A 26,023-nucleotide genomic window follows, 5' to 3' on the forward strand; every position below is an offset into this window, starting at 1 on the left:
ATCGGTTTTTATTTTTTGTCCTACAAGACTAACATGATGACTTCGTTTAAACGTTCGACGATAACATAACCGAATGTTCGATGAAAGACGCACCACTTTCTTGTTTTAATTTATCAATCATTCATAATTCGGGTGGTCCTTAGGTTATATAGCTGATCAGTTTTACGGCATTACTGTTGTGTTTATGTCGCTTCATCAAGCAATGTTGGTTCATTTTAAAAGCGGGAAATTGAAGTGTTTCTCTCTGTGCATTGTTAATGTTTCATGAGTGAGATTTCGACATTCGAGAGCGAATTGTATGTGCAATTTATGAAGCCATGCGCCGAATTGCATGCGTAGTTATATGCAATCGTGGACGGTATTTTTTTAAAAACATAAATTGGGATGGGTGGAATGTTTTGCAATTATACCTGAAAATTGTGGAAAACTATGTATAGTGGAGCCTTCTCAACGATTTGCGGCGAATGACTTTCTGGTAAGGTATATAATGCTGCCCATATCTGATGTCTTTAACTTATTAATTTTTTTCTTGAAATCCACAAACGATACTATCGTCAGATGATCTAATTGATCGTTCTAAAAATGATTGAATCAACTTCATTGGGTTATTGGGTTTTTTGATTAAAAAAAATTCTAAAAATTCATAAATTTTATAGAATTTTTAGTAATTGAATTTCAAAAAAAAGGCCATGATCTACTGAGTTAGTAGTACTGATTGCTATTATAATGCTGCAATTAATATGGGAATTTCAGGATATCGACTCTTTGAACTACGACCCAATTGACCTAATTTTGAAATAATTTTCTTTTTAAGACGTATAAGTAGCACCTCTTTTTTAGCAAATATCTGATACGAAAAATTAATTACAAAAAGAGAGACCATTGAATAGCCACTGTTTAACCAAAAATACAAATATTTCTCAGCACTGATGTCGTATTTTGAAACTTAGCGTTTAAGTAACTGAAGAAAGAGAAAAATTAAATAAATAAAATTTACCATTGCTCCATGTATACAGACAGTTTGTCTTATTTATTTAAAACAATAGCTTTCACTTGATAACAATATCATTTAAATGTATTTCTCGATTCTTATTTCGGTTTCACAGCAATAAATTTTCATTTGCATTACAAGATCCTTATCGTCGGAACCGAATTAAATGAAGCGGAATAAATCTATAAATCAGATAACCACTCCAAAAACAATCGGACAACAAGTGAACGAGTAAGTGCATACAGTCAGCTTAACAAAACAACCGACACTCGATTCACTTTTAAACGCAGTAGAAATACCGTGAAATAAAGGCAAAAATCTTGATACCGTATTGGGAGGGTTTATAGTTGCCCTTCAGGTTTTTGAAGAGACTTTTCCATAATTTTATTCTACTCGAATACGAATGCACGGAATGCACTCACGATGAGGACATATGTGGAAATATCTTAATGTCGACTAATTGTCAATGATGAGACAGTATTTTGTAAAACGGCAATTTGTTTGTTTGTTTTTTTAGTGGGTCGAAACGGTTTCATTATTTATGACCGTATGCGCGTTTGTATGTGTTTGTTGTTTGTGCATATGTAGCGAAACTGCCAGTAACAACTTTATTTCTTCTGTAAAACTAATTAGAAAATATTTCATTGCTTTGATATATATAAATGTAATATACCTCTTACCCTCATCCATACATATATCGTATGCTGTTAAACTACAAAATCTATAAATGGAATCGTTAAAGGATTGTATTTTCAACCATTAAACAAACCCCATTGAAAAGAAACGAACGAAAAATACAAGGAAAAGAAGTATAATCTCAAGACGGTTTTATTTTAAAGCTTGGCTATAATTATACTGGGTTATGGCGGTAATAAACACAACCGTAAAATATAAAATACTACTTTGCGATACTGCATATGATTTAGTAGTCAAATAAAACTCATGGTCTTTCTCCTGTGCATATTTATGTATTCTTTGCTGGTTTCATCTTCCTTTACTGCTGTCTATTTGACACATCATCCGCAAGCATATAGGTGCATTTTATAAACTTTTTATAGTGTATGCGCTTTTCTTGATATATTGTAAATTTGTGATTGCGATATAAATAAATTTCATGTCTGCACGATGTGATATATATATATATATATATGTACAACATCAACCATACTTACATATATAAATTCCATTGCAATTTTGCTAATATTTATTTAAAATTTAAGTGCTTTCGAAATAAAAATGTTTTATATTTATATAAATAATGGAGATTTTATGTTATAATGTTTTCCTTTAATTTATATAAATGAATTTTTTTCAGTATTTTATTGAATTTTTTTTTACTTTACTGATGAAGGCAATTCGAATTAACGTGCCATTATTTTATTGACCCATAATTTTACGTTCATTGTATGCATTAAATTAACATAATCGGCATAAAAAAACAAAAACAAATAAAAACTCTAACTTTGAAGTTTTAATTACTAATTGTAATGACTGCTCGCACATATATATAAGAAAAACTAATGCTGCTAATAGTTTATGTGTTACTTTGGAATTATTATTACTTGCAGGGATGTGTTAGCAAATAAATCATTTCACTGATTATCATCTGTCGGCCGGAGTCTTGCCGGAAAATTCATTTTTTTTTACTTACCGCAGTGTTTGCCGAGGGAGATAAACAGGAAACTTTTCATGAAAAGCTGTGTACACATCTGTTGTGGAAGGTTTATTTTAGGCACTTTCGCCTGTCGCCCTCACACCGTTCGTGCTACAATCCGCGAAATTGCCTAAAATATACCATCCACTACAGACACGTAAATAACTATTACATGCTTTTGAAACCTTAATCAACTTTGTGCATCCGAAAACTGAAATAAGACCTATTTTGCCATGAGTTTTCATTAAGAAATGTCAGTTTTTCCCGAACTATATATCGTGCGGGAAAAAACTTCATTTCTTTACGATTTATAGTGCGGGAAAAGAATTACATGAATTTTTCTATGAATATACGATTGATTAATAGTATATTTCAACATACCCCAATACACACAAGATGTGTGTGCACGCGCGGGCGAAGCCCAAGCGAAAACACACATCGAGTGTGTATTGGGGTATTTTGAAAGATATTTTTCTGTAATAGTGAGAGTGTGTTGGTGCTTTCCTTCCCAACCGTTACTTTCCTTCTCGACCGTTTACTTTCCCTACCGACCGATTCATATCATAGCTCACCAATACACTCTCACGTATACAGAAAATTTAATATGGTGAATGTGAAGTGTGTATGTTTTCAAGTAAATTGATGTGTTTTGTCTATTTCAGTTGTCCGATGCACAAAACGTTGTTTGTAACTCGACAGGAAATGGATTTTTTCAGCACACGTCCTAATTTTCCTTAAGGAAAACTTAGGACTGGTGCTGAAAAAATCGTCATTTCCTGTCTTAGTACGAAAAATAGTATTCTTGTTTTCCCTAGATGAGTAATAAGCCACTTTCGACCCTAGGACATACAAAAAATGTAAACTACATTACTTCGTTGTCTCAAATTTTGCTTGGTTATTTCTTGCTTTGTTCGTTTCTGTAAGAAAATAATTTTACATGCTACATGCGTCGAAAACCGTACTTATCATGTTTTAAGCACTTCTTTCGACGCCCTCAGCATGTAAAAATCTCATTACAATACGTGTAACACATCATGCTTTGTGCCAACCGAGAATTGAAATAGACAAATGCACAAAAATTCAGAATTTTCATTGTAAACAATCCTCTTCGAATTTGATCGATCACGTTGCTTTGCATTTTTTTAAAACGAATGCTGTAATAACTCATACAAATTTCATTTCAACACTGGTTTGAGTGTTGTAATAAGCCATGAAAACGGGTGTTGTAATTTTGGACATTTCAATCTAGTTATCGATATTGAAATCCGTCGTATTTCAATTCTCGGTGGCACGAAATACTATTATCTTCGATGATGATTACACCCCCTCCCTTCGTCTCGAAATACATCATCATTCATACATATCTGTCATCAAAATTAAATTTAAAATAATTCGAGAAATACGTGCTCTGTTGAATTTATCCTCTTTCCCCCACTTCATATATTGGGGTAGAACATTGCTCCAACTTAACAGAGCGCGTTTTTCTCTAGTTATTTTAGATTTAATTTCGAAGACAGCATTGAAAAAACATTTCGATTTTTATGAATGGATCATTCATAAAGTATGTCTGCTTTTAGGGTAGGTAGGTTAGGCCGAAACAAAAACCATTGAACCACGAACAGGGTTGGGCCAAAAAAAAATTAGAAAAATCAGACATACTTTGTGAATGGTCCCTACTGGCTCTGTAATTACACCATCGTACTGAATTTGTTACCTGATGACATTTGTAATTTTCATTTCGACTGGGCTTTGTGATTATAACTCATGGAATTGTTTGATATTAATGTTGACATAGTGGTATAATTGTGGCGCGGGATACAAACTTACCGCTTGTCAAAAATAAAAGTATTCAAAAAAAGACGTAAGGACAAAGGAGGGCAAAACTGGAATACAGTGGGAGAATTGGACTGTAATTGTATCTTCTTATTTTCCTCGCCCGTATCAAATACTTTGTGAAATTTTATGCGTCGGATACCGAGATAAGAACTTAACAAATTAACGTAGAAACGTTTGAAAGACAATTCTGATGATACTTAACAAATTCTCTTCATTTGAATTATTGCGTCTTTACTGTTATTCAAATTGTATAGCTCAACCAAATATGCATAACTTGCGTTAGTTTTGGGAATTGCCTCAACTATAAGGTATATAAACACAAAATTAAATTAAATTAAATCGAAATAAGTCAGATGAAGGAAATAATGTCAACCCTGATTAATCAATAGCAATAATTACAGAAGTTAAATTCTAGATTTTACCAATAAAATAAGTGTACTTGAACCATTAGTTAAGGTATTATTGATTACTTATACCGAGGCTTTATACTAAAAATGTTTGAAATTTATTAGTGTTTATGCATAATATGCATTGCATTATCCAGGCGTGTGAGAATTAATTTCAATGTATTTATACAGCCCCGTAAAATTACTAAAATTTGCACATGTTCACCATGAATTGAATGTATAAACATGAAATTGACACATGAAGTAATACGGTAATAAACAGCTTATGCCACGAATGTTTATTATCGGCAAAGATTTTGTGAAGCGACAAGTCTTTTTGCCAGAAATAGAAAATATCTTCACAATTTTAGGAAAGTGTTACTTCGCCTAACACTTGATGAACATTCTTTCTCTCAGATATAGTTTTGAACAAAAATGTGGATGATGGTGTCTTCAACGTTTTTTTGCATTTTCACAAAAATGAGCTGCTATGGCTTCATCGTAGAAAATAGGTTTGAGAAATCTCTTGACCAAAAATGTGCTTAGTTTTATGGGGAAGTCGATTTTCAAACCATAAGCCCTACAAATATCCAAAGGCTATACTTTGAAGATACTACCCTGTTGTAGCAGAATCATTTAACATTCAAACCTCAACCATGTTTCGCAACTGACAAATAATGGTTTATTCCCGCGTTCTTCTTCTTCAAGTATTATTTATGCAATCAATGACGTAATGGTTAATAAACCATTAAGAAACTGAGTTTCGAAAATAAACCGAAAACAAGAGCAATTTTATTTCCAGCTACAAAACTACAAAACAGATAATGGCGGCTTTCATATTTCCGTGAGTGTAATCCCTAGGATTTATTCAGAAAACGTCGAAAATTATTCCCACGTCACATCCAGAGTGGGATGAGCTACAATAATATATCTTACACTCTACTAAATTGAAAGATTCGAGCTTCCTGGCGAAAACATCTTCTTATTTCATGTGTTAATTGAGAGCTCGTACAGCAATTGTCCGGCAAAGTCCATTCGTCACCTTCGTTCTTTTATTCACTTCATGACATATTGGACTTCTCATTAATTTAAACTGATTCATGATTATATATCGCAACTTTGCAAAGCTTTCTTACAAAAATTTGACTGAACATTAAATGAGGCGCATTGTTCATTATTGTTCGCTCTTTTTTTCTTAATTTTCAGCATAATTTTCTAAAAACTGAAATATCAATGTCGCGTCACATGCACAAGTCTACGCGAATCATCGATGTGACAAAGAAAAGGCAATTACTGGTCACGCCTATTTGCGATTAAAATTTCTGAATAAAAATTGTTTGCATTTACAGAACCATCATACCAAAACAATGTACACCGAAATTTCAATTACTTTATTATGTGACTTATTTGAATCAAAGCATTCATTCATTAGTTCGATTAGTTCTAAGCGTGTGCGTGGTAAATTAATTTTTTCTTCTTAAGTTCTTCTTTGTTTGTTTATTAAAGAAAAATAACATTTTGTTGCTTTAACCAAATCACTTGCAACAAAGTATGTTGGTTCTATGAGCCATGTTTTCGTGTTCTAGACACTTTTTCTCTGGCCTATTAATATTAATTAAACCTATCGATAATTAAAAATAAAATTTATGTCCCAGAAAGTTAGTTGGAAGTGACGGTTTTATTGATTCTGTCAAGGAAATCGAATACTAAGTCTGATTGTAATTATGTGAGGCCGGTGTGAACGTAACCAGCAACAAATTCATGTCGCTATGCTACATAACACAATCGTCACAGTAAAAAAAAATATTAATTTTGGTCGGTAAGTCTATATAATCTACTTATTCCAATGAAAGAACAAAGTAACACAATATATTGTGTTGAACAGCTTTCTTTTTTCCGAGGGGTGAGTAGCTCGACATAATCGTGTGACAAGATTTAACGATTTTGAAGCTTGGGATAATGGATGTTAATTTCCAATTAACAATTTTTCGTAACATCAGACCCTACGAGCCGAAGACTTACAATAGTCACAATAATTTAGTAGGTTTGAAGCACCCGCCTTCAGTTCGAGCTGCACATGCACAAGCCTCACTTATCTAAATACAAAATTTTCAAATCAATATTCTATTAAAAATGTTTTTCCAAAGTTTTCTCGAGCTGGTTTACCCCTTAGATTTTCACACATTACCAACATTTCTATTTCCATATATTACCCATTCATTGAGCGTTTTCTATTTGTTGGTTTATAGTTTAACCCGTGCGCCGTCAATATACGGTTTCAGTATTGAAGATCTATTGCAAATTTGAAATAGAAAGGTCGTAATTGTGGGAGTATTGATTTTAATTGTTGCTAACATTCAATGACCAAATGGTCTTGACTTTGACGGAAAAAACGATTGAATCAAGATAATGGGACAAATGATGTCTATCAGTTTTGCAGGACTGGAACAGATTTTACCTGGCCCGTAGGCAAAGTAATCCTGTCCAAAGAAACCTATTAGCCCCGTTGAATCAGTACATCTGGATGGTGTCGCTTACTGCACGTTAAGTGACTAAGTATAATTCTAAGCGCCACGTGTATTACTTAAACTCGATCAGTTTTCATTCACCTTTGACGTACATAAACATATTCCGCTACGCTGAAGAAAGCGATACCTATATTGAATAAATTGGTTTTATTGTTCTTTTTGAATTTATTTTTATGAGAGGCGTTTGTGGAAATATATCAACAACTAAACGTAAAAAATTGAACCCTAAGATAATAAGAGAAAATCTCTGGATTGAGGACGACAAATCATACATCATGCATATAAAATCTGTACGCTGGGCGTTAGTTATTATGATTGCTATAATTTGTACGCTTAGCATTAGTTATTAGTTATTGCTGTAATAGATAGTTTGCGTTATAAGTAACATTCCAGAACTTCTAGCAAGGAGATGTGACCTATAATTTCCAACTTATAAGTTATACGTTATTTGCACAGACTGTCTAATGAAGTATGTAGGAGACGTATATGTAAACGGGTTCTTGCAGCACATACTCCGTTTGTATTATTACAAATTGACGTAAAACTTATGAATCATAAGTTAACTCCCCACACAATTTGGAACTATAAGTGAGAACAATCTGCCTATAATTTCAGAAAAACATATTCGTCTGATGCATCACTACAACGTGGAAAAATCCATGCAGCTTATCGAACCGATTTATTTTTGTTTCATTCCAAAATTTTACCTATGACAAACTTGGCAAAAAAACTATCAAAAAAATGAATTAAAATATTTTAAACAACTATTTTGAAAATATTTAGATCAAATGAAGTAATAGACCCGTTAGTAAAAATCCTCTGAAAGCTTAATGTTCGAAACAACTTTACATGGCCTTATCTGGTCTGTGAGCGACTGAACAATCACTGTAAGAGCTAACTAGTCTAATCAACATCTTTATTGTAGTTCGTTATCAATTGACTAATCAAAAACCGAAAAATGGCACTCGTCGGCTATGTCGGCTGACGAAGGCTAAAAACGGATACTAGTACAATACTAATATGCGGAAAGCTGAAGAATTTCGAGCTTACCGAATGGAATATTTCGAGTCTAAGGTCCTTCTTGTGTTCTGTTGTGACGAAAATGTTTCGATAGATATGTTGCTTACAAACACATCGAAAAAAGACAATTGTTCTATAATTCAGATGGGACTAAGGGATGTGTAAATTATGATGGTACTGATTTCATGTTATGTCGGCTCTGGTTTCCATGTGAAACGGGGAAATGTGTTTTTATTTAGCCGTTTAAGGCCGGGTATTTAAGTACTGGTAGCTCTGCTGCTGATTCTTAGCGGATCTCACGACTGACGAAATATTTACCGAAACTTAAGCGATGTTAACTAACAAAACTAACTGTTAACTAACTAAAGTTACACGTCTATCTTTAAAATATTTACGCCATATTTCTACATCAATCTATGAGGCACTTGGTAGTCCATAGTCCATACACTTTATCCCAAGATGTTTCAATCATTTTTCATGGGTCTATCTAAGTATATTTCAAAAATTGTGTCTATTGTAGTTTCTAATAACTTCTAATAAATAACGCGGTTACTGAATGAATAAGTTCTACCATAAATTGCAACATATAAACAACAATTTCTGCTCTTGGCTTTTCTCATGTCCACTCATAGTTCAACAAGAACCATTTCTTATTACAAAACTAACACTAACGTACTTTGTAAAAACAATAAAGCTTTTTTAATGTAATATTTACTCACCAAAATATCTTCACACACTCGTATTGTTCCTCTATTTATATTTTACGATATTTTTAATATGAAAAAAAAAAGTTGAGACAAAATGTTAAAAATTCCAGTCCATAACAATACCAATAGACGCACTTAAAAGATCATTAATCAAACTGTCTAAAACGGCCTTGCATTTAAAAAAGGCGGGGTTTAAATTCATTGGTTGCACCGTTATCCCTACCTATTAGATATTTTCTACTAAAAGTACAATACCACCATAAAATAGAAATTGCACCAACGTTGGATAGTAATATAACGAATATAACACGGCAGAGCGTATCGTTTGGCCATATGAATGGGATTCGATGTTCCATTTAGAACGTAAGATGAGCTCAGAAAACGTCCATCATGTACATTTTCCCGTTGATTTTCTTTCAGCATAGCTTTCAGCACAGCAATGAATACAATCATTTATTCGTTAGGAGGGTCAATTAGAAAATTAAAAATGGTTTAGTAAATAATTTAGTACAATTAAAAAAGTAACTTAAACAAACAATTATCTTTTTAGTTATCAAGAACTTCAACCAACACAGACTGTTTGAGTGATTTGTAAATTTTTTATTTTAAAATACAAAGTAAGAAATTCGAAGAAACTAATTACTGTGTAAAAGTTACAATTTTTATGAATTGATTACTCACTAATGATAATTATGGTTACAACAACTAATTTAATAAACTTTATAATGTTACGGTTTGTTGTGTACGATTAGACATACACGCAATGACATTTGAAATGTAGTAGTGGTAGAGTGGGCCGGGCCGCCTGGAAATGCGAGCTTCCCAAACTTGAGGATGTTTTAGGGAAAATATGAGCACAGCATAAGTAACTTTGAGAAAATCCGGAAATTTATTTTATTTTTCATATTTTTTTAAAAATATTTTTACGATTTAAAACGATATTGCCTGGCTATGCAGGGTCCTAGGCTGTGAGCTCATCTATAGTTTGAAAAATATTATTGCTTAGAAAGGCAAATCCAGAATATCGGCAATGACGTTTCGCTAAATAGAGCATGTACACAAAAGGCATTCTTGAGAGAAGACGACCGAAAAATGTAGATCAACTCGTTCAGCGATTCGAGAACTACCAAGAGCTAAATGCGGTTGTCTTTAGCTATCTAGGCTTCCTGTAATTTTGCAAAATTCCGGAAAATCCATAAATGTTATGATCTGTAATCTGAGAAAAACAGGTAGTCTAGATTTCTGAAAGAGTACTGTGCATACCGATTGAATCAAGGCTGTATACTGTAGAGGAGGTGAATTATTTTGTATGAAAAATTGGGTGTGTGTAATAACATAGAGATTGATGTTGTACCTCCCCAACAGTACCAATGTAGTATCGGATATAAGCATATACTAGCAGTCTATATAAGTTCTAATTGCAAAAACTCAAATCATTATATTCTTCGTATTGGCAGATACGCCATCTTCAAGTCATGAATAAAAGACGTCCGCTTTATACCCCACTTATTTAGTAGCCTTCTATCCTCTAAGTGTTTTTCCCGTACACCTTGTAACGTTGAACTCATGTTTTCGTTGAACTCGTACTAAAACAAGAACGGGTTTTTCACAAAGAATATTATACCCACTTTCATAATTCGTGCAACATCGTCCACGGTGCGCCTTTCTGGAGCTTGGCTTTTCGTCTGTTACACGAGAAACAACATTATAAAATTCCATATAAAAGCATATAAAGTATTTATGATGGGAATGCGCAATGCTTTAAGAAAAATGCTATTTTAAATGTTTATTTTTGTCATAGTTCTATTTATTTTGATTGGGTGATGTTTGTAACGAATAAAGTTAACATAGTAATGATTGTTGATTACATGTTACAGGGGCTTGTTCAAACAAAATAGGTTAGTGTATAATTAAATAATCAGTAGAAAAAACTGCATGATTGTCATTGTGTTTTAATTGAAACGCAACAAACAATAGCTAATAATTGTGTACACGTACACAATCATTTCGCAAGCAAGTGAAATAGTTGTAATTCTAGCACGTGGGTACAGTACCCGGTTATTTTGATTGCTTCGGAACTTTCTTGCTGTGGGAAATGCATATCAGAAATGCAGTTGAAAATAGCAATGAAAAAAGTGGGCTTCATGAGCCAGTTTGAATGGTATGGCTTCTGTTATAACACCTAGTTTTTTTGTACATATTTATAAATTGACCCAAAATATATATGTAACAATGGATAGTCTGCGAAAATGACGTATAATTTATAAGTCAACAAATAAGTCGGAAATTATAGGTCACATCTTCATACAAGAAGTTCTGGAAGGTTACTTATAATGGGGGATTGAAGTTTTGACCAATTTGACGCAGAAGGCTCGGCAGAAGGTTATTATAAGTAAAACATTGTTCAAGGGTATGCCTCTAAAATGCACAGATTTTTTTTATAAAATTAATTTTGTTTACTAAGTACGACCCTAAATCGACTCAATTTTGTCAGCCGCTTAAAATGTGCCGGAGGCCGTTTCTAGTCTCCATGAAAATAAGTATTTGTAGAGGTGTTCTGCAGCAAGAACTAAATGAGTATCGACAATTCCGATCAAAAGAATTTCTAAAAACAGTGTAAAATCAAAAATATAGTGCCGCCATTTTGTAATTTTCTTACGGGCGGCTGTACGTTTTGAAGTTTAGACTAACTTACAAAAAGATCAGTGCATTTTAGATACATACAGTTGAACAATTTTTTGTTTACGTCGATTAAAAATAACTTATAAAAACTTCAATCCCCCTTTTCCAACTTATAAGTTGACTTATAAATTATACGTGATTTGCGTAAACTGTTTTACTTTACTAGTGAGGTAATGTGGCCTTTCCCTCACTAGTGAAGACCCTTTCCCTCGCTCGTAAAGTAAAACGCCATACTTTACACGTGAAATAATTTGATATATCGTATCACGATGAGAAAAAGTACCTCGGGCTGAAGCCCTCGGATACTTTTACTCATCTGGATACGAGATATCAAATTACTTCACTTGTATAGTAATGTACTATTATTGCCTATCCACCCGGAATATTGTTGTTACACGTACATTTCCCACCCGCGGAAAGCGACAAGTGAAGGAATATTCATATGAAAATTCATTACATATCAGGAGACTTTCATTACATACCAGCAGAATTTCATCACTTATCAGCAAAAATGTATCAAATGAAATATTCTTTAAAACTGAAATCGAAACAACACTCGCGATGTTATTTTAGTTTTAATATCACAAACTTTGTCACTTGAATTAAGTGCAGACCAATCTAAGCAAATTCATTAAAAACTTTGGAAAAAAAATAAGTGACGGCGAGAGTGACGGCCATTTTGTCAATAGCCATAATTTCAATTTTTTCAACTTCGACGAACACCTATGGCCAAACAATTTTAATTTTTGCATTTTTCACTTATTTTCAAAAACAATCAACACTTTTGTCTTTATTATCATGTATTCACTTCACTTCACAGCAAAATTTATTGTAACACCACCAAAATCGACAAATATTACGCAAAATATGAATCTAGCACTTCACAAAAACAAAACAGTCGAAGTAGTTTGTCAACATGTCAACAAAACAGTAGTGTTGCCAGTGATGCTTTCGGGATTAATGTTATGAAGAAGTGAGAGCCGATTTCATGAGCAGACTAGATTCGTTTATAAACGATTCAATGCAACAACAGATTTTTTTGTTAGTTTTGTGCTATCGGTATTTTTTATGTTTGTTATTAGTCTGGCAGTGAATGAAATAGCGCGACATAAATGTTGTGAAATTATACATTAAATTAGAATAATCTTATTGTATTCAAGAATCTGCTAGTGTCTTCTTGAACACTTTTGGTTTTGAACTGTCAGGTCCTTGGGTGGAAAAATGTACTCGTAACAACAATATTCCGGGTGGATAGGCAATAAAACAGCATACATTGGATGCTGCTTGGTAGTTCATTACACTCGGAATCAATTTTGTGAACTCGCGAACTCACTCGTGTGGTTTTAAGCAACAAGCTTTGGAAACGGTTATTTTGACAAGTGTGGAGTTTGCATATCCGAGCCGAAGGCGAAATTGATTCCGAGTGTAATGAACTACCAAGCAGCATCCAATGTAATCTACTTTAATGACATCGCTGTCATCAAAAGTATTTCCAGTTAAGACTATTATTAAGATCTTTAATTAGAATTCAAATGGAAAATTTGAAATAATTTATAAAAAGGATTAAAGGCTAGTTATAAATAGACTAGCCCCTCATAATATCAAAAAAAAAACTAGCTTAGAAACATGTTAAACAGGATAAACGTAATATGATGATCTACAAGCATCGGATTGAAGAATTCGATATAGATCAATTTATATTCTCATGTTTAATTCGCTGTAAGAAAATTGAAATTAAAATATTTTTGCTCTCATCTTTCAAATATTAGCTTATGTTAAATGTCCCGTTTCATTGCGACTTTCACACTAAAAAAAAATCAAAAATTGTAACTATCTGTATTGTAACTGTAATTGTAACAAGTGAAGGAAGGAAATCCTAAGTCGAAAATTTGTCGATTATCCTTAGAGAAATTAATTTTTATTTAGGGTTAACCAGCACGAGCTGGTACGCGTTAAACGATACTTTAAAAAATGTAAATCTACAGTGTAGATTGTACACCAAAATTGGAAAATATCACATGTTTACCATCTACCTTCAAAAATGTTCTTTGTAATTATCTTTATTGTAAACATTGCAAAGATTGTAATCTTGTTTTATCCGGCTATATGAACGCTGATAAGACTTACATATCTTGTCGAACTTGTATACGACTTTATTCTAAATCAATTACCCCATATAGTTATAGAATTCCTTTTTATTATCAATTGTTTCATTGGACTAACTTCGTTTTTTTTCTCTTTTTATTTTCAGGCTGTCCCCGAGATACATTAATAGAATTATGTCAGAAACTAAATAAAACCTTTAATTATCCGTATGAAATGATGCCACTGTTGTACACAATTCTCACATATAACGACGATGTGGAAGAAGCGTCACAGCGAATCTACGAAGGTATATCGCAAACGCAATTTTTTTGAGTCATAAGACGTAGGATAACTGCAAATGCATACAAACCAATTGCGTACGTAAATATTCAATATTTTTTCTATTAATCGTTGATCGTTTTACAAATTTCTTACGTGCACAATTTGATCTGAATTATTTTTTCTTCCAAATTTTCGTTTTAAGAATCAGTAATATTGTGCAAGCGTGAATCAATTTTATGCAATTGCTCATCCTGGTCCTAAAACCACCAAAAATACATTAGAAACGTTTTTCTGATTCGATTCTTTTTTTTTGTTTCTCTCACCCCCTAATTTAATCCATTCATGATGATCTCGAAGTACTAGATTTAGGTGAATATTGTGTACAACGTGCGCGTGTTCTGGGAAAATACCGAATCTAGTATTTCAAAATCTAAGGAAATGTGGGTGTAGTTTGTCGAATTAAAATGGAGAAAAGTTTCTAACGTAGTTTTGCTAGGTATATTATGCAGAGGGAACCGATTCTTTTGTACAATTTAAAATAAATTACATGCTACCTATAGGAAGAACTACAGATTAAGCTTTGGGTGCATATTTCAGGACTCTTGAAAAAAGGGAACTAAATTGTCGAGGATTACAATCGTTGGGAAAAATTATTTTATTATCGGATATAACTAAAAATATGCACCATCAACCGATGAGGAGCTGATATTAGTACAAAATTATGTTGAGTTATTAACAATATTAATTTTTTGTGTAAACTAATTGAATGACCCTTCACTCTCCTTTATTCACAAACCTCAGTTTTAAAATTCATTGTTTCTGCAATGTTCGGTTTTATTTAACTGACAAAACATTCTTTTAAAAAGAATTTTCGGAATCGGAAACAGAATTTTCAAAACTCCATTAACGATGTAATCTAAAAAAAATCGACACGCACTGTATTACGAGAACACCGTCATTAACAGCATTTGCCAAGAGGAGATGCGTAACTTGCATCTGAACGCTCTACTTTATTCTTTTTGAAAATCCCATTTTAAATCCAATTAGTTATTTTGAAACATTTAGCATGTACGAACGTAATTTTCATGAAATTATTATCAATACAGAAAGTGGCTGCGTCTATAAGTTTTCGGTGCGCAGACTTGTTATTTTCTTTAAATGCAGTTTCGTGGCTCACTTCGAAAGTATCAAATTCGTTTCTGTAGCTATAATTAGCATCCACATTTAAAAAAAGCAATTAATTTTCGTTTGAAAAATTCAACATCACGTGTAGTTGGAGCAAAATCATGTACATCTTGACGACCTAAGTCCGAATATTAGGATATTAGGAATATAGCTAACAGAAATATATCAGATTTTTTTTTCGACTGGATCATTAGATTCAAATTTGATGTTTCGATGCTTCGAAGTACTAGATTTAGATCATCGTAGCGGGCATTCTTCTACACGTATTATAAATCTAGTAATTCCTGGAAACAGATTGGAAACCTCCAAACGCCGGTTGATTCACAAAAAATTGAGCGTGGACGCTGGTGGTTTTATGACGAACTGTAGTAGAATTATACGAAAATCTATTACATTTGAGAATTAAATGAAACTAAAAAAAATTCTGACTGTACTTTTGTTAGCTATAATTCGAATAATAAATTTGTATCTACCCTAGGGAGCTTCTAGAAGATAAATTGTTTACCCCAACTTTTTGAAATTAAATATCTCATTTGTAAGTGGAAGTTGCTTCTTGCATTTTTGCCGTCTGCGGTCTCAGATCGGTAGATTTCACACAAGAAGTACCATCTCCGTCATTTCTTCTACTGATAAGGATCTACTAGAGATAAGCTTTTTGCCTTAATTAAATTAAATTAATTTCCGACCCGTTAAATCGTCAGACAAAGAATCGTTCCATTCAGTATACTCCCTTATCATCCCTTTCAATAATAGAATAAAGTCTAGGATGTAAAACTTGAGAAGATTGCAATTGCGGACTTAACCATTTAAGAACCAAAAGAAAAACATGAAATTGAAAGTAACAATTTTTTATAATCTTTTTCACACAAACAGGACAAAAAATCATAAACGATTATGCACGGTACAACAACCTCAACATATACGACGGAGGGGAGTTAAGAATCGATACCAAACGGGGATGATAACACGAAAATGCTTTATTTCTAAATTTATCTAAAAAATAAAGGACATGTCAATTGTGGAACGGACAACGGCTGATTTATTGGCTTTCGTTATTTAAATATGAGACTAAACATTTAGACAATAACGAGTGAACGTTTAGTTATTTCAATCTAATTGTAAAAATATTTTGATTGTAAAAAAATATAAGTGTGAATATGAATACAGAACAGTTTTTTTTAGATTATTTGAATGGTCACCAGTTTGTTACTATTTACAATATAAGTTTCGAATAGGGCATGCCGATGCAGTTCGCCAAGAACGGCTTGAAATACTTAACATAACTTACATTGCGTGACATTTATAAAGCCATAAAGTCAAAAGTATGGTGAAAATTAAAGTGAAGAAATCAATTTCCTTAAATCTACATCGCTACCATCAATTCCTACATGTGCTGGTAAGTTTTGTATAAATTTGTTTTAGTTTTATATTGTTATGCCTCACTCCTATCGAATCTATTAACAGACATCCTTGATCGAGACATTTTCAGTGGCACTGTTTGTTGTAAATTATGTTCTTTAGGAACTGTAAGCCTAAGTACCTTGTATAAATCATTTAATCTGTTACTTCTTTTGTTCAAATTTTGTCCTAATCGTTTACTTCAATTGTTCACTGCCTAAGACCTTCGTCATTTCAGTTGATTACAGATAATACAGTCGATTTCGTTTTTTTTAAACGTTTCACTTACCGCAGAGATTCAGACATATTTATGCTATATAGAGATCTTTGTCAAAGCTGCATTCACCAGTTGGTCCACAAAATCACACACTTCTTGTATGATAACCAATCAAAACACAAGCCGGACCAGGGCCTATTTTTGGGAAACTGAATTTTCTATTTTTCCAGAATTTGCCAAAATTTACTAAAACTTTCCAACATTTGCCAAAATTTGCTAGAATGTGCTATCAAAAAATTTGGCAAATTCTGGAAAATTTTCGGAAATAATAGCAAAAATTCAATTTCCCAAAAATAGGCACTGTGCCGCACTGCACAGTGTGTAGTTTGTTGTTAGGATTTTCTGCTGTACAAAGAGTGTCCAACTGGTAAGATCAGCTGAGGTACAAAACTGCGAAAAATTTGAAGAAATTTGACGTGAAAAAGTCCTGAATTTGTATATCTTTTCGTATAGCGGTTTGCTTCCCAACACCCAATTGCCGCAGTAACTGTTGCGAAGACAGCTCTCTCACTGCATACACGACATTATAAGTCGTGTATATTAAAGCTGGCAAAAGTGTTCGTCTGAAAGCTTTTTCTACTCGTATAGAAATCGGATGACGATTTAACATCAAAAGCTTGTGTTTTGACAAAAGCATTATGTGTGCGTATACACACCTTGGATTTTCTAGTTGATGTTCCATTATGAACACAATATTAAACTTAATTAATTCCGAAAATTTCCTAAAAAGAACATCAGTCTATAGCTTCGAACATTTCCTTAATTCTTAATTTTTTGCTTCAGTTCAATAATTTTTTGGATCACTTTCTAAGTCGAATACTGCAAAATGATGTTATAATTTCAATAAAATAAAAATTCTATTCAATTAATGTAATTTTAATTTAAAATATCAAAGTCATTCGAATTCTATGCATATCGATGAATATTGTTATGAAACTGAGGTGAAACATGCCAAACGAAATGAACGAGAACCGCATAATGACTGTAAACTGTGAATGAAACAACTTTCCATGAGATCGAATATCAAATGAGAGCCGAAAAGCACAATGCGTTAACTAAAATATTTCTCTGTGGTAGAGAAAAGTCTTTGGTGATTGAAACACGAATAAGAGACAATATTCGCTCCGCTTTTTGTGTGCATTGTTTTTCTTTGAATGTAGGTTTATTACCACATTTAAATCATATAAATATAAACCATACAAAAACATATCCTTCAACCGAATTTTGTTTAATCGTATAATATACGGACAAGAGTTTCAACAAATCTGCTCCATTTTTACAGGATATTTTGGTATATTTAACTGATTAGGTTGTAATACATTCACATGATTTAAATTTAGTGTCTCCTCGAAAGCTAAGATTATGAGTAGAATTGTTTAATTGGTAGAGTATATTTAATACATTACGCGACAGTGGTTGGAAAGAATACGATAAATAACACATACAAAGCAGACTGCAGACATATAGTTTCCAATTTATGGAGTATATTGTACACGAAGCGTATAGTTTCATTATAATAGTTATTTTGCACAGCTGTGGAACAAAGTCGATTTTTGTAGCGTTTTAATTTTTCCATAATAGCGGAGCTTGTACTTTGTGGTAGAAGCGAGCGAACATTTTTTGTTTAAAACCGACTCGACCCCAATACGAATTATGTTTTTTAAAATCCAAGCTCAGAGCCCGAACCGTTGAGACCGACATTTTTGAAACAATAACCATAGGAAATTTTATCGGTTTCGATGACTATAATAAAGCTGTCGTCGCTAGAAATTATATACCTTGTCGTAAGAATGTTCGTAAGGCTCGGAACAGGTTAGGTTTACCTGAAACTGACCTGAAATTACCTCAAACCTGTTTTGACTTGAACCTGCTTCTAAAAATTTTGACCTGACCTGCATTGACCTGAAAGTACTAGTCAGGTCAGATAATCTTGAAAAAAAAACCTTGACCTGAATTTTTAGATCTCTGCAATTTTTGACCGCGGTCGACCTATTTTGAATCTTAAATGTTCGGTAATTTACGCCACGACTATTTTTGGGAGAACATTTTTCTTATTTTAACACATTATCCCAAATTTTTCAAGATTTTCGTTAATTTTCTCAAAAATATTTTTTTTTTAATTCAGAAGAAAGATCTTTATTTGACTATAAAAAACAAAACTTCCTAATGAAGGCTGCTGCACAGATATCCATGAATAATGTAACTTTATAATCTGAATTTTACGTACTAATATATGGGTAATTCCAAGGCTAGTTGCGTTACTAATTTCGCCATTTGTGAGCCATAAAGTGAAATGGTTTGGCTATGTTTTGCGGTAACAAATCAGTCTATTCTAATACTCAGGGGACACAGTGCTTTTATACCAGCAAAAAATTCAACTTTTAGCCTGCTAAGTTGGACTTGCGTGATCGATGAAGTTGACCAGACAACTGCATTCAGAGAATTTTTTTTATCAAAATCGGTTCACATTTGGTGAAAATATTTCGAAAAGTCACAAATTAGCTGGAATGTCCCATAGTCGGAGTCAAATTGGAAATGTCTAAATTAACTATTTCTTAAGTTCTTATGAATTAGAAAAATGGGGAAAATGAAGGCAAATGCTCCAAAGTAGTCCCCCTAATTTTGGTCACGTCTTACTTGATCACTAAGGCGGCTTGTAGCAAAATTTAAACGTTTCAATGGGGTTTTGACATGCCGACGTCTCCTTAGTCAAGTCATATGTGACAAAACCGGTTTTTCAGAAGCTTGCCAGACGAAATTACTTTTGGCTAGTGATTCACTCAATATTGTAAAAATTGTCGATAATTTACAAAAAAAAGCTTCTGGAGTTAACGCATCGGTCACACAAAGTACATAGAACACAGTCCATATAATCCACAGGAAATTCACATAATTCACATAATTCTGGAAAATACACTCGCTACGTTAATAACCATAATATATGTAAGGACAGAGAGTGTATTGTTTGCCATAAGCTGTACGTATTCTAGTGTTGCTGCTCTTTATATACGCGTATTATAATCCACTATAGAAATATATTGACCTAAATTGAACGTAGATATTAAAGTGATGTGAGGATAATACAACATATGATGCTACTCTGTCAACAACAAAGAAAGAAGAATATCTGTCAGCCTGTGTATGTCAAAGAACCCTGTTCAATCGATACAAATTACTAATGTTTTAACAAAAAAAAAGAAAGGAAAGTCAGTTAAACACAGAACAATGTCCTACTAATAATGTGGTAGACCAGTGTTGCATCCGTATACGATAGTTTTATTCAGGAAAAGCAATTGATTTCGGAACACAACATTCAATTTCCATTAAATATTTAATTAAATTCTTATTTTATTTGCAACATTTGCATAATTCAATAAAACATATTTAAATTTGGGCCTGTCCGATTCATTGACATCATCATGAAAACTGACTGGTGAAGGTAATTAAAAATTAAGTGCATATCGAGGTCGAAAATTAAAAAAAAATTACGCCTGACAATAGCTTTAATCGAGAACGTTACTGTTAATAGATAAGCAATCGAACAATTATGTCCCACATGTTCATGGTACAAAATCGGAATAGTTGTGAATCGATTGAACCGAGTCTAAAAGGTGGATTCAAGTTGAAAATTAAAACAAAATACAAGCACACACCACGAAACATTCCTTTGCACAAAAAAGTCAACATCAACTCTACTTTTAATTATTGTAAATCTTCGAACATTCTTTTCGGAATCGTCCAATTCTCATTTATTTTCTGTTCAGAGCTAAACATATCGACTTAGTAAACACTTCTGTTTTAAATGGAAACGATGGCTTCGCATATATAAACGTTGTTATGTGATATCTTAACGTTAATTAGTTAATCTGAAAAAATGTGGTTGAGGTATCTTCGAACGAATAAAGAGCTCAGCAGACCACATTGATTAAAAGTCAATAAAAAAAAATACTGCGGATGGTAATAAACTAGCAATTACAGATATTCGATATGCCAACTAATTAAAAGCCAATTTTATGCCAATTATTTTATTAAGTAGCACTTTATATTGGTAGATCAGATATCCACCAACAATTAGACGATCTTTGTTTTCCGATACATAAATAGTTCACATTTGGACATTATGAACTCCGCGATGAGTATCTGCCATTTTTAGATGGAAAGCTCAGTCGAATCTATCTATCTAAACCGTACAGTGTACAGTACGCGGGAACTTATTCGACCTTAACTTAAAAATCGAAATGATTTGCTGTTATATGTTAAGGGGTCCGGGTAAATGAGGCCAATTCAGGTTAAATTTGAAACAGGTCAGGTCATTTTAGATTTCAGACAGGGTTCAGGTAAATCACGGATTTTGATTTTCAGATCAAACTTAACGAATATTTAGCCTATTCCGAGCGTTACCAACAACAAAATCCAACAATTTCCTCATTTCTCAGCCAAAGGACACCACTTTAACCAGAGCTCAATATTAACAGGCTACAATTTTCACCACAATGTGTGGGGAGGTACTAAACATACTGAATGAAATTCAGGTGAGTCCTGTCCTGACCCCGGACTTTCATAAAATAAGAAGTATACACTATTTAGTCTCGCATTTAGTTGCAGTTTTCCAAAGTTTCCCCATAATAGAAATTACCTCGGAAAATTTGCCAGGTAACAAGATAGTCGTTCAACTATCAGATTATGTGGCTAACTTTTCATATGTTGTAGCCACATCACTAACAAAAGAAGTTTGTTTTCGTTCTTCTGTCTAGAAGCAATCTAAAAGAAAGAAACCAATATTATGAAACTCATAGTGGATTCGTTTGATTATATTGCGTTCCTATATTGGATATATACTTGGGGTATAAACATTGTTAGAATTTTCAATGATTTTAGAATGTATGCCTTTCAAGCAGGGAGTTTTTTGTGATTGTAAAACTGCTGAAAGAAAAATTCACCAAAAAGATTACACACAAACACAAACTGAAACTAATATCATTTACGTTTTATGTGTAATATTATCCCGCTCACATTTATATGCATTTCGTGCGTGATTTTTTATTGCAATATAATCGTATTTTCACAGCCAACATAAATTAGTAATTATACATTGTAAAGCAATCTTAGTTCAAAACCAGTTCAGTTTTATGGTCGAAAGCGCACTATGTTCAAACTCATCGCGTTTTTATTGTTCTTTAATTGTTGGGCTGCTTTGAATAAAGTCTGTAAAACCTACTGCATACATTAGTTTTATATGTATACACACAGGCGAGCAAACTAATTCTAACGAATGGTTAATGTTAAGACGTTGGAATACTTTTAACAAACATGAGACAAGAATACCAACCCCTTCTTTTTACTATGCAGCAAGATTTTTTCACACTGAAAGAATCTGATATAACACATAAGCCTTGATTTCCACCTACCAAAAAAGTACTCCGTGTGAGAGACAGAATTGAATTTTTTCAATTTTTTGCTTTGTATATTTGGCAGCTTGCTTTCTCACGGAGTGCCTTTTGTCGAGTGGAAACCATACTTAAGTTTATATATACACACATTGCGCCACCACCGATTTGTGATGAAATACGATTGAAACTCACCTGGGATTATGTCAGTGTTGCTTGTTGGTTCTGTATGCTTGTTCTGTGTAGCGAACTGTCCTATTCCTCTTTTATTTTCAGTGTAGAACACTAAAATCCTTTCGACCTTGCTCATCTATTTAATGCGGTTGTAATATTCTCTTACTTAAGTAGGGAGGTAATGGGGCCATTCCCTCACTGGGAAAACCATTACCTCGCTCAGAAAGTAATAGTATATTACTTCCGAGGTTCCAAGTTGTGTATTTGATAAGTGGGGTGTTACAGCCCGACCCGAAGGGGAGGGCTGTATTCCCCACTTGTCAAATAACAACTTGGAACCTCGTAAGTACAATGCTTTACGTGATTAGGCAATGTAAATGAAAATGAAACATGCCGTAACACGTAAAATACCATACTGCACACGGGAAATAGTTTGATCGTATCACGATGAGTAAAGGTACCTCGGGCTGAAGCACTCAAATACTTTTACTCATCTGGATACGAGATATCAAATTATTAGTTCCCTGGTATAGTAATCTACTATTATATGCATAGTTCCTTAACTATCGTTCGTCGGTTTTTTCAATGTGTAGTTATAACACAACGAAAATTAAAACTTTTTCGCGGAATTTTTTTTATATTTCTAAAATTGCTCAAACAAACGAAACCATCTTCGTTAGGAATTATTTCGTTGAATGAGCGAACTTAAATTGCGTAATTCCATTGGGAATTATATGATGTCTACGGTATTGGCGACCAATTTAATACTAACTAATTTATTTGTTTTGCATTTTATCATGCACTGGGACGGTTACAATGCAATAAAATCGCAACAACAAGAACAACAACAACTTGCTCTTTTCTCATGTTGAATATTTTATCACCATTTTACCGAATAGCATACACGCACAGCAGATCTGACACCGACCAGTCTAAACAAATTTAACAATTTTTTTGGCGATTGAGGTCGGTTTAAAATGTTTGGAAAAATTATTTAGAATATCGACGTGGTCTTTTTCGTAAAAGTTCGACATTTAACTTACCACACATATGAGTTATAAATTCTGCGGTACCTACTATCATTGAGATTTATTATTGCACTGGATTTTTTTTTACTGAGCTATTGCTACCTCCATGGATGTACGAGACACACCATCGTCCAACGTTTGCAGTTTCTTAGTGTTTTCAATTTAGAATACGTGATCAAGAAAACATAAACACAAAATGATAATTGTAAAATTACACTGGTCTGTTAGACCTAGAACACACCACTACAATTGACTGTTATGACTAGGGCGAAAATACTGAAGATCAGTTTATTACTTGCCTTGTCATAGAATGTTATATTAGTCGGACCACTTATTTTAAACTGTATTTGGCAAAGTGTCAAGATTTCCATAAAACGGCAAGTAACTGGTCTTTCGTATTCTCGCCTAATCATAATGCTTGATTTTCACTTACCAAAAAAGTACTCTGTGTCAGAGACAAAATTGATTTTTTTCGATTTTTGCTTTGCTTACTTGACAGCTTGCTCTCTTACGGCAGAGTACTTTTTGTGAAGTGAAACCATAGCTAACAGTCCCTGACACATCCCTCAAGTCAAGTTAAAAAAGCAACTGGTCCAAATGATATTATCTCATCATAACAGTCTATTGGCACTTCCGATGGACTTTAGATGGCATGGCATGATTTTTTATTATGAAAAGGCAATGATCACCAGTTGTCATCTAGTTTCTCTCTCTCAGTTTTCCATATATTTTTGACGTATCGTGCTACTTTTTATTAATAGTGTTGCCAGCTTACACCAGTAGCAGTACCAATAGAGATCCAGCTTTGTTAGGTCGTTCAACGTGTTCACTTTGTAATTTGGTGTAGTTGAACTGTTAACAAAAATCTCGTGTTATTAATACCAGATAAGGGTACGAAGACTGGAAGGGAATCGCACACTTATTTCGACCAGTTTCTATGCAAAAGGAAGATGCATGAGAGAGGATGGTGGTATATCTCTTACCAAACTATTTCTTTATTTCGACGAACTTACATACAAATGGACGGTACGTGCGGATATCATGTAAAAACTAGATCTTTTTTTGTTCGCTCAGAGAGTCCTTTTCTATAAAATTATTTCAAGTCAAATCACTAAATTGTTGCAAACCAAACGCCAACGTTTCAAGCAAAATGTAGATTGAACTTTTTGCTATGAAGATTCTACGTTCCGATAGTTTAATTGACAAGAAGTTTTCTTAGGATCAATATTATGTGCATGCCAAGGTGTCTGTGTAATACAGTGGCAACAGAACATTAATTGAAAACATAAAATCGCGTTTCCAGCCATTTAAAGCACATATCGCTTTTGATGAGGCAAAACTTTGAAAGTCGAGTACCTAACGTGTGCCGATAATAAAATTTTCAAATTTGTCGCATTGTCTCATTTGCATTATGGGAATAAAGTGCTACAGTGTTCGTCAAATAACCGTTAAAATATAATATGAAAATTGTCATAAGTTCTACATTATAATGCATTCGTACTCGAGCAAATAATTTAATAATACTGTAATGACTTCCGGTGTTTTTTTCTTTCTTTATTAATAAAATTGATGCTACGTTAAAATGAATTTTAAATGTGAAACTTATCCAGCACCATTCTACACACCACTTGCATAAAAATTACCTGAATGGGATTATTTCGTATTCGCAGATGAAAATTTATATCAAATTGTGGCACTTCTGCAGCCCTAAAATTTTAGTATATATTCCTTTATAGCATATTTTATGATTCTGTGTATTTTATGGTGAAAACTTTCGTCATATTAAAATGGGAAAATACACCTGATGATCGATATATCGAAACAACACAATAAATCTTGTGTGTATAAATACTACACGTACCCATACAATAAGTTCCGAGACCATATACATTTATACTTCTTGATTCCAACATTTTTATTTACGTTTCGACAGTTCTCTTTTTTCTTTTATTCGTAAGTGAAATCGTAAAAAAAATTGAAACATTTTCTCTTTTGTCTTGGAAAATGCATGTTACCGAGACTTGTAATAGTTTGTGTTTCTGGTACAATTTTATACCGAAACTTTTATCTAACTCGCTGATTTTTGAATTTTATATTTTTTTTACGGCAGGTCGATTGCCTATATCTACTTAAATATACACAAAAAGCAATTAAATCATTAAAATCAAATTATAATTACAAATAATACTAAAGCAACATCCACCGTTTCTCTTCATATTCACATCGGTATAAATGATAATAAAAAGATATTATAAACGTTTATAATACTTTGCGTTTTAGATGTGCGACGGTGATAAGAGGTGAAACACTAAACCTTAAAAAGTAAAAAAAAAATCCTCGATATCGCAGACATTAAACAGCAGATGGTCAATTAAATAACCATAATAAAAGAAAACGTTGAAT

General features: G+C 33.1%; 1 protein-coding gene across 3 annotated transcripts in view; it reads left to right on the forward strand.

Annotated features, from left to right (window-relative positions):
* The window catches only part of LOC119070423 (protein doublesex), a 115,776-nt gene that overhangs the window by 65,482 nt on the left and 24,271 nt on the right, over positions 1-26,023 (forward strand). For 2 of the 3 annotated variants that reach the window (XM_037174762.1, XM_037174760.1), the window contains 2 exons: positions 14,056-14,196; positions 16,230-16,752. In XM_037174762.1, the coding sequence (XP_037030657.1) occupies positions 14,056-14,196; positions 16,230-16,318 (230 nt within the window). In that variant the 3' untranslated portion in view covers positions 16,319-16,752. Of the gene's footprint in view, positions 1-14,055; positions 14,267-16,229; positions 16,753-26,023 lie in introns of all 3 variants that reach the window. The other variant, XM_037174763.1, reaches the window with a different exon arrangement.

This window comes from Bradysia coprophila (genome assembly GCF_014529535.1).
Source record: "Bradysia coprophila strain Holo2 chromosome X unlocalized genomic scaffold, BU_Bcop_v1 contig_79, whole genome shotgun sequence".
NCBI classification, from domain to species: Eukaryota; Metazoa; Arthropoda; class Insecta; order Diptera; family Sciaridae; genus Bradysia; species Bradysia coprophila.